Genomic DNA, 10660 nt, shown 5'->3' with positions numbered 1-10660 from the left:
CAAGTACATATCTTGCATGAATACATAGGGTAAGATAACAATGGGTTTATTTTAACCCTTTCCATGTGGGTAGGAGTCAGAGTGCATGTCATCACGTCATCATGTTTTGTGAACTTAAATTCAAAATTTTATTAAACTACTATTTTATGAATGGTATGTCCATAAATTTGGGATCAAAACTGTAGTTTATAATTTAAATTTTAATATCAATTGTTAATTATTGATTTTTTTGGGTGTCTCTTGCATTTGCTTGGATTATATGGTGGGCTTGAATAAATACAGTCTACAGTTTTTAACGAATTAGAAACTCAAATTACCAATATTGACAAGCTAGAATATAAAATAAGAACCTTTTTTAAGTGCTGAAATATCATTATATTTAGCAAATCCACAACAGTGGCCCTGCTCACCTCTTCCTCTTTTGAAAATACTTGTTTACCAATGCTCACTTCTCTTAAGTATATGTTTACAAGCAATCAAAAGCGATCATTATGAATTACGTAATTCTGTCAGACTTCCTAAAGTATTTCTGTGGGTAAAGTCATTATAAACGTTCTAGAGTTTGAAGACTGGTGATCAAGGTGAAATGCTCATCAGAAATTAAATTTTTAGACCAAAATATAGCTAAGTTAGGAAGCCTGATACTGTGGAATTTTGTGGTATCATTATAGTAACTTATAATTTATATTTCAAAATGCATGTATGAAGCCTACAAAGTTTATTTATTTTTTGCATCTTCCACTTGCGAAATTCCACAAAGCTTAGCAAATATGACACAAAAGTATAAAAGATTTGTTAACATTGTAAGTAGTAGAAATCATTGATTTCTATATATTGTTTATTTACTGTTCTATGTTTTAAGAAAAATAGTTGAACTTTAAGAGTTTATTTGTAAATAGTAATTATATATACATATGTAATGTATGGTAAGTGAAATAAGAGTTAGACTTTTGAGTTTGAGGATAAGACAGTAGTAGGTTTGTTTTAATGTTTTACATCATGATTATATTTTACTATGTGCTTACATGGCGAGGATGTAATGCCATATATTGTTTGAAACTTGAAAAGAACTTTCTTAAAGGCATGTAGTTTAAGTTAAATAAAATACTGAATATTTTTTTTACTGAAAATTCATTATTTATTGTACTTATTTTCACTCAGACTCTGGATAGTTCAAGTTTACCTTACAATATTCAAATTTCTTTTACATAATCTCGATAATCTTCTAAATGATTATCAAAAGTTTTTAAAGTAAATGTTTATATTTCATTTTTTCTCGTGTCACTAACTGTAGCTATTATCATTACCATAGTTGAGTTTATCTGCATCAGCTTAAAGAAAGGACATAATGTATAACATTTGTTAATCTGTTGTTCTTTGTAACAGCTTGGGAGTAGTATTATTGCAGCTGTGAATGATGCCATAATGGTGGTGGTTATTCCCTGTCATGAAATTACTCATTTATCCATTTGCCTGACCCATCAAAAAATGGTGGGTTGGAATTTTGTGAAAAACCCTCAGGGCCTTCTCCTTTCCTTTAGCGAGCTTTGTTCACCAAACCTCCTCCTTCATTATAAAAGAAAAACACTCGCACATTATAATATTTTTGATAAAGAAAAAAGGTTTGGTTTAGTCGTAAGAAATTTTCTTAAAATTACAAATATGTAGCATCAAACTGGCTATGCTTCCAGCATTTTTTTTCCATTGCAATAGTTAATATTTCATGAAGCTGAAATAGTCATGTCATAAAGTATTGTACATACACTTATTGGCTGAAGTTTTAAAATCATAGTTTACAATTTTCTGATTTAACTGATCTGCTTACATATAAACATTTTGTGACAGTAACATGTCAGTCCGATGTATAGTTGTTGTTTTTTAAGTTGTAGGTTCCGTTTAATTATGTGACCACGTAAATTTGTATTAACAAAACCCATTCACGTTATATTTTTAATGGTAATGTATTATCATGATTTTAGTAAGTTTTTGTTATTGTAAAGTAGAAACTATTCATAACTCACTTCTTGTCCTAAACATATAATTGTCATCATGGTAAGCTAGAGGAGGAAACTGCTATAGTACAATTTTTTCTCATCTCTGTATAGAAACATAAGGAAGATGGAACCCTAGACAGTGTCAACAAAGATATTCTGGCTGAAGCAGAACGATTAGACATAAAGGATAAGGCTCCCTTGGTGTTTTGTGAATTGCTCTTTGATGAAAATATTATCCAGCAGATCAAGATGCATCGTATTTTATTTCTTAGAGTGAGTAACTGTATATTTTAACATTAATGTTATTGTTTGGTAATTTTGCTACAATTACATAGTATTTGTTTATCATTCTTTTGAACATTAAAATGTTTCTTGATTTACAGTTTTCAAGAAGTTTGCATTTCATTTATGGAAATATGTGCATTTTAGAGATACTTATACATCAAGCTTCATGAAATTTTACTCCCAAATATATGATACAGTCTTACCTCCTCCCACACAAAACCATCTTGATGATCTTCTTTCTGCCCTCTAAGTATTGTTGACAAAATTTCATGCTCACTGCACCAGACTATATACCCCATCAATTTTGCTATACTATTGAACATGTATATAGCATGTGACTACTCTCCACCAGTAATATTATGGTACCTCTATTAACACAGCTAGCTCCTTCTATATTTCCATTCAGTTCTCGATTGACACGGCATTTTTGAAACGTGTTTTTTCGTATGTTTATGATTGTGAAATTCCTGTTACAGTCGAAAACACTACTGGTATGACTTCCCAGGTATAGGGTTTGACTGTATCTACAGAGGAGGTACAGGCCCTAATTCACAGGAAGCTAGATTGTTCGGCTGGCTGTATCTTCTTTTCAGCTTGACAATGTTTCGGAGGAAAAATACGATCAAAGGTGAAGACTGTTTGAACCCTCTTTTTCCAGAACCTTCTAATTTTGGTCAATCAAACACTACTCGTTTTCAGGAGTTTTTCTCTTCCAATTTTTTTTTATAGTCAGTTAATCAGGTTGTCTCGACACATATTCTGGTTTTTCTGTATGTTCAAGATATAGGTGATTTCTAGTTTTCTTTTTCCTGCTTCAGTTGCCATGCCACCACGTTGTTCACTATGGTGGAGGTTTTTTCTTCTCCTCCCTTCTTCATATTGCTTCCAGTGATTCTGTGGTAAGATGCCATTTTTATGGCTTTGTCCTTCTTTACACATTGTAGATTTAAGTATGTCATGTCATCAGTGCTCAGGCTTTGGTAAGTTAGATATTTATGTGTCTTTTGTTATCCATGTTAATTTAGATGAATTGTAAGTTAAATATTGTTTATTTCTTTATTTTCACGTTCGTTAATATTACGTACCTTGTAGACTTGGTAAATTTTGAGGGTTTGTTAGTTTGAAATTAAAAGTGCTTTAACTAAGTATGTTTAGGTAGTTTAAAAATTACATAACATTTCTACTAGTCACATGTAATTCTTTATTCTATCTGACTAATGTTTATTTCTCGCTATTGTTAAATATGTGCCGTATAATCCTAATGATTTTCGGTGTTGGCACTGATTATGAGTCCTTTGTCGTCTAAGTTAATTTAAATGAATTGCAAGTTAGATATTGATTATTACTTTGTTTTCTCTGTAATTTTTGATGGTTTACACATTCATTATTATAACATAATTTTTGGACTAAATACATTTAGATAGTGTCAGTTAGATATTCAAAAGTACTTTGGTAACTAGATATGTTTATATAGTTTGTTTGTTACATATCATTATCACAGTACCTCTAATTCATTGTTCTGTGTGGACAAACGTTTTTCATCGTTGTTAACTATGTGTCGTATAATCCTACTTTTTGTCAGTGTAGGACTTAAAATTCTTTTTGATTTGCTACATTACTGACGTATTCATTTCTTTCCTGTTTGTCGGTCTGGGCTCCTTTTCCTACGTCCTTGATACTAGAAACCAAATTGTCTTTTCTTAATCTACAATTCAGGGTTTGTCCCCACGGTGCCCACATCATTCATAGTTATTTATTGCTTGAAGTCGAGTGTTCCAGTTCAGGACCCTACTATTTGGACTAACTCGGATCTTTAACTCTTTCCACATTAAATAGCATAATGCTGCTCACTAGTAATATTACCACATTAAATAGCGTAATGCTGCTCACTAGTAACATTACCACATTAAATGGCGTAATGCTGCACACTAGTAACATTACCACATTAAGTAGTGTAATGCTGCTCACTAGTAACATTACCACATTGAATAGCGTAATGCTGCTCACTAGTAACATTACCACATTGAATAGCGTAATGCTGCTCACTAGTAACATTACCACATTGAATAGCGTAATGCTGCTCACTAGTAACATTACCACATTAAATAGCGTAATGCTGCTCACTAGTAACATTACCACATTGAATAGCGTAATGTTGCTCACTAGTAACATTACCAAAATGTATTTCTGATAGGTACTTACCTCCTCTCAAACACTTCCCAACCTTCCTCCCCACTGCCAATATTCTTATTTTAGTACCTGATAATTCTCAAAGCTAGGATTAAACAGGAATAGCAGAAGTAGTTAGCTGTGCCAATATAGGTGGTGCAATATTATTGGTGGAGAGTCATTGCATCTTATGTACATGTTCAATAGTGGTGTGCAATTGGTGGGATATGTAAACTGATGCTCAGAGACAGAAAGAAGGTCTAGATAGCTTTATGTGAGTGGAGGTAAGTACCTATCAGAAATATATTTTCAGTGTATGAAATATCATAAAAAATATCATTTACTTTTACTCTCTCTGAAGTTCACCCATGAAAACCACAAGGCCCAAAAGTACTTATTAGGAGGCGTGGAGCAGGTGGTGAAGCTACATAAGGACACACTAATGAACAAAGTTCCTTATATATTGAAAGCTCTCTATGACAATGATATACTAGAGGAAGAAGTTTTAATAGACTGGGCCAAGAAGGTAACCAAAATACTTACATTGTGTTTCCTTTGCTTTGACATCTATTTTTTGAAAGTTTTAGTGTTTATTTTTCCAGACTTTTCCCCCCTTACTTTTAGTAACAATAAGTAATACATTTTGTTAACAGTTATGGAGTTAGAAATTAAGCGTTGGAACGTATGATTAATGAATTGTTTTCAGTATGTCACTCTGTGTATTAATTAAATAATTTTAGACATTTTTAAAGTGATGGTGGGTTTTTTCTAGTAGATCTTATGACAAGCACACTTTTCCAGAGATTTCAACCATTCTGACTGGTAAAATCATTGTGTGGATTTATTTAAAAAAATTTATACATTTTTAAATTTATATGATTTTGGTCACTTATAATCACCAGTTAACCTTGAAAGTATCCATACTATGACTTTTAATGTAAGTTTATCTTCACAAAACTTGACAAACTCTTAGTGAACATTACAAGTGTATTTGTACACAGAAATCCGATTTTTTTTTTAAGTATTCTACTAAAGATTTGCCTATGAATGTATGAAGTCAAAGTATAACTCAGACTCTGACAAGTCTGAGTGTAAGTTGATTTTCATGCTAAGATTAAAAATCTTCTTTTCATTGTACAATGTCACATTAACCTCCTGACTAGTCTGAGTGTAAGTTGATTTTCATGCTAAGATTAAAAATCTTCTTTTCATTGTACTATGTCACATTAACCTCCTGACTAGTCTGAGTGTAAGTTGATTTTCATGTTAAGATTAAAAATCTTCTTTTCATTGTACTATGTCACATTAACCTCCTGACTAGTCTGAGTGTAAGTTGATTTTCATGCTAAGATTAAAAATCTTCTTTTCATTGTACAATGTCACATTAACCTCTTGTACATAACCTCTTGAACCTCCTAAATGAATATCAAAACTGTATTTTATGTGTTTTTTTTCTGCTCTAACGAGATATATATACTCAGATGATTTAACCAGCCTAGTAACCACCAAAAAAAATATGGAATAAATTGAAATTACAATTTGTTTTTCTTTCTGAAATGATTGCAGATTGTAACAAAAAATTAGTTGTTTATCCTAAACAGCTTAAGGTTTGTAACAGCTTTCACATGTTTATATTTTATATTATTGCTCTTGAACTACATCTAACTAATAATTCTGTGATAGAAATTAAATCACTCAAGTTGTGGTATTCAATGATGTAATGAGTGATCTACTCGGACAAAACTCAACTTGTGGTATTCAATGATGTAATGAGTGATCTACTCGGACAAAACTCAACTTGTGGTATTCAATGATGTAATGAGTGATCTACTCAGACAAAACTGAAGTTGTGGTATTCAATGATGTAATGAGTGATCTACTCAGACAAAACTCAACTTGTGATATTCAATGATGTAATGAGTGATCTTCTCAGACAAAACTCAACTTGTGATATTCAATGATGTAATGAGTGATCTACTCAGACAAAACTCAACTTGTGGTATTCAATGATGTAATGAGTGATCTACTCAGACAAAACTCAACTTGTGGTATTCAATGATGTAATGAGTGATCTACTCAGACAAAACTCAACTTGTGGTATTCAATGATGTAATGAGTGATCTACTCAGACAAAACTGAACTTGTGGTATTCAATGATGTAATGAGTGATCTACTCAGACAAAACTCAACTTGTGGTATTCAATGATGTAATGAGTGATCTACTCAGAGAGAAATTGTATTATTTTTTCACTATCTAACCTTGTTGAATCTAATAAATGTTTACACTTTAATTACTTTTTAAACAAGAAATTCAGTATATATATATATATGTTCCTATGAAACATAATTCTAATTCCTTGTAACGGTATTAGTAGTAACTAAAAAAAATATTTGTTTAATACGTCATTGAATATGGTCAACATTAATATTACCAACACATCAGCCGAGTAATTTACAACTTGTGTGGCAGGATTGTTAGTTAGACATGGTTCGAATGCAATAAAATTAGGTATAAACAGATGTAGACTGTTATAAGCATTAAGCTATTTAGTATAAGCATTTGTAGTTTCCTGTTACAGTCTGTAGTCATTCTAGGAAAAAAAAGGTGTTTTTGTGGGGGGAAAATAAGCTTGCCATCCTGGACAGTGTAGTCAATGAATTGATCATCATCATTATTGATTTATAATATTAAATATTTCTAGTCAGTTATATAGAATACACTACGTTAAGTTCTGACCTCCCTAGCTTACTTTTGATCAGGAATTATTCTCATTTTGAGTAAAAACTTGTGATATTAGATGTTTATTGTACAGGTTTCCAAGAAGTATGTGAGTAAGGAAATTGGAAATGAAATCCATGAGAAAGCTAAACCATTCATCAAGTGGTTGCAAGAGGCTGAAGAAGAAGAATCATCTTCTGATGAGGAGAGGGGTGAAGAAGAGTCAGTAGAGGTAGATATTGTTTTATTTCTTAACAACAAACCATTCACTAGACTGTTTTTTAGTAAAAACACTGTGGCAATTTAAGATAGTTTTGCTTTTGAGCAAAGTTACAAAACATGCTTTTCATGGGCATCTTTCCTTCCAGTCTGAGGCCAAAGATAAGTGTAACAAGAAAATTAACTTTCTGTTACAGACATTTACGTTCAAATCAACCAAGGGAGAAGGGGTTAAAAGCTATTCTTTGTGGTAATCATTTTGGTGATACATACCTAGAAAGATTGGTTATGTTTTCTAAACTCTTCCTAGACAGGGTTTGTTTAGAAAGATTGGTTAACTCTTCTGAACCCTGTCTGGAGGGTTTATTTAGAAATATTGGGTAAACTCTTCTGAACTCTTTGCTTTGCACAATAGATAGGCAACATACAAAAAGCAAAAAAAAAGGCATGAGAAAAACATTGCTTTACAAACCTTAAAAGTTGAAAAAATTGATATTTTGTGTATGAAAGCATTGTAATGTTTACTGATAATCTGCCATATTTGGTTAACATTCGCTTACTAATTTAAAAGTTACAGCATGAAAACTATAACAAGCACAAAATGGTTATGAGGTCGATCTCAGAGACCGAGCCCGTGTTGAAAGACTTAATAGTATTATGACTATTTTTGGAGCATATTATTAATTTCTTTTGGTGGTAAATTGTGACCAGTTTTGGAGCATGTTATTAGCGTCTTTTAGTGTTATTGTAACCAGTTTTGGACTGTGCTATTAGCTTCTTTTGGTATTACTGTAACCAATTCTGGACTGTGTTATTAGCTTATTTTGGTATTACTGTAATTAGTTATGGAGTGCGTTATTAGCTTATTTTGGTATTACTGTAACCAGTTTTGGAGTGTGTTATTAACTTCATTTAGTGTTATTGTAACCTGTTTTTGACTGTGTTATTTGCTTCTTTTGGTATTACTGTAACCAGTTTTGGAGTGTGTTATTAACTTCATTTAGTGGTATTTCATATCACAAATGTTGTCAAGGGTAAAAATACATTTTTTTGGATGATATTAGAAAATCACAGAGAAAATATATCATTCCCTAGGAAATCTTAATAGGTTGTACTAATTTTTACTTTTTTATCAACTAATATAATACCATTTTGTATTGAATATCAGAGGTATGTAAAGTCACTGCCAAAGAAGCCTTTCATTCAGTACCAGAATTCGACAGTTTGGCTGGATGACGATACACTAGAGTTCCATAAAATGCTATTTATATATGCAGGATAATACTTTATAAGTTTTAGTTTAAATGACAAAAGCTGATGAAGTATACAGAGCTGTATAAGGGATGATTCTCTGAAATGGATAGATTAAGAAAAATGTGTAAAAAAAACATGATTTTTAACACATTTTACACTTGTTGGTTTCTAATTCTTCATTAGCTTTCACCTTTGAAACCATAATTTGTATGATACTTGCGTGTTATAAAAGTAGCACCAAGTGGCATGCTGATACTTAATTCTGAATTTACTGACATGTTTTTTTGTCATTTGTTACCGGTCTGACACACACATGCTGCATCATACTGAGTATATTTAAGTTTTTGCCTTTGTAGAATACATTCAGGAACCCTGGCACTTAATTAGATGGATTAACTGCATATTGATGGTGTTTTTATATGACACAAGGCACCCTGTAACCACTGGGTTATGAAACCCACAAGCCTAAATAGTTTAAAAAGCTGTCAGTAATTCACACTGAAGGCATAAGCAAAACAGTAATAACCAAGTTAATGAAAGTAATCCAAGATGGTTTTGTTCAGTGAACAAAAAAATTATTAAATGGTAGAAAATATATACACAGGAGCTTATCCATTACTACTAATTGTGTAATTATATATGTATATTGTCTTGTTAAATACACAAAATAATCATTGTGTAATTAGAAAATTTTGTTTGTTAACCTAGGAGACAAGTAGTTCGATATACATGGATTTTTTTTCAATAATAAAAGTAGTAATATGAATAAAATACATTGATGTAAATATTGAAGTATTTGTTGAAATGGGATCTTTGTTTTGCCTGCAAAGGTTGTTTATTCAGATGGTCTCATCAGCACGACGCTTCAAGAGGTAAAAGAAAAACCCAAACCACCTAAAGTCATTGAAGAGCCTGACACTGATGACATAGATATTGATGATATCTGAGATTCGAGTTATTCCACCTTAAATGTATTCCATGCAGAATTCTGAGTTAGCAGCACAAATCTTATTAACAGTTTGTATTCCGTTCTTGTTACCTAGCTAAGATATTTTTTATTCTATTATTATCTGAAATAATATGGTATTGTTGGTGTTGATCCATTAAAGATTAACTCTAAATTTTTTCCTCCTTGGAGATATTTGATGAAATTGTAACATTGTATAAGTGTATCTTAGTACTGTCTGTTGTTAGCCTGTTGAGTTATCTGAAATATACAAGTTCTAAGACGTATCCAGAAAATTGAGTTTGAAATGATGTTTATTTTAGAAGTACATAAATTTTATCGGTAGCTCTACTTTGTGTTTGATTATTGTGATTGACAAATTATGCACTCACATGTACCTCACATTCAAAATATTAATATCAAGCTTTGAACCCTTTCATTAGTCTGCTTTTTTGTGGGATTAACACACTTTCAAGCACTTTCTTTGTGTGTCTGCATAATGAGAGCTTTGTATATTAATGTAATTGTACAGCATTATCCAATATATATTCCTAGTTGAGAAATGCTCTAAAAACACATTTGAATCAAGTGGGTTCAAAGATTCATGGTTTGTTCCCTGGTGCTGCAGAACACATTCCACTATTAGGAGCTGTGTGGGCACTTAAGAGTAACAGTTAAATCCCACTATTTGATCAGACAAGAGTAGTACAATAGTTTTGAGTGGATGCTGTTCAGTATTGAATAGTAGCTGGCCTTCATGTAGAGTTACTAGTGGGTGCTATTCAGCCTGGAATAGTAGCTAACCTTCATGTAGAGTTACTAGTGGATGCTGTTCAGTCTTGAATAGTAGCTAACCTTCATGTAGAGTTACTAGTGGGTGATGTTCAGTCTTGAATAGTAGCTAACCTTCATGTAGAGTTACTAGTGGGTGCTGTTCAGCCTTGAATAGTAGCTAACCTTCATGTAGAGTTACTAGTGGGTGCTGTTCAGTCTTGAATAGTAGCTAACCTTCATGTAGAGTTACTAGTGGGTGCTGTTCAGTCTTGAATAGTAGCTAACCTTCATGTAGAGTTA

The 10660-nt window shown here is 32.0% G+C and overlaps 1 protein-coding gene across 1 annotated transcript in view; it reads left to right on the top strand.

The window, feature by feature from the left end:
- The window catches only part of LOC106473815 (eukaryotic translation initiation factor 5-like), a 27503-nt gene extending 17566 nt beyond the window's left edge, over positions 1–9937 (top strand). The window contains exons 7-10 of the mRNA XM_013934490.2: positions 2106–2267; positions 4810–4974; positions 7262–7399; positions 9471–9937. Coding sequence (XP_013789944.1) covers positions 2106–2267; positions 4810–4974; positions 7262–7399; positions 9471–9587 — 582 coding nt within the window. The 3' untranslated portion in view covers positions 9588–9937. The remainder of the gene's footprint in view (positions 1–2105; positions 2268–4809; positions 4975–7261; positions 7400–9470) is intronic.
- Positions 9938–10660: the final 723 nt, after the last annotated feature.

Source organism: Limulus polyphemus, unplaced genomic scaffold, assembly GCF_000517525.1.
Source record: "Limulus polyphemus unplaced genomic scaffold, Limulus_polyphemus-2.1.2 Scaffold6523, whole genome shotgun sequence".
Lineage (NCBI taxonomy): Eukaryota > Metazoa > Arthropoda > Merostomata > Xiphosura > Limulidae > Limulus > Limulus polyphemus.
Note: the sequence above shows the minus strand (reverse complement) of the source record. Positions and strands in the feature narration are given on the sequence as shown.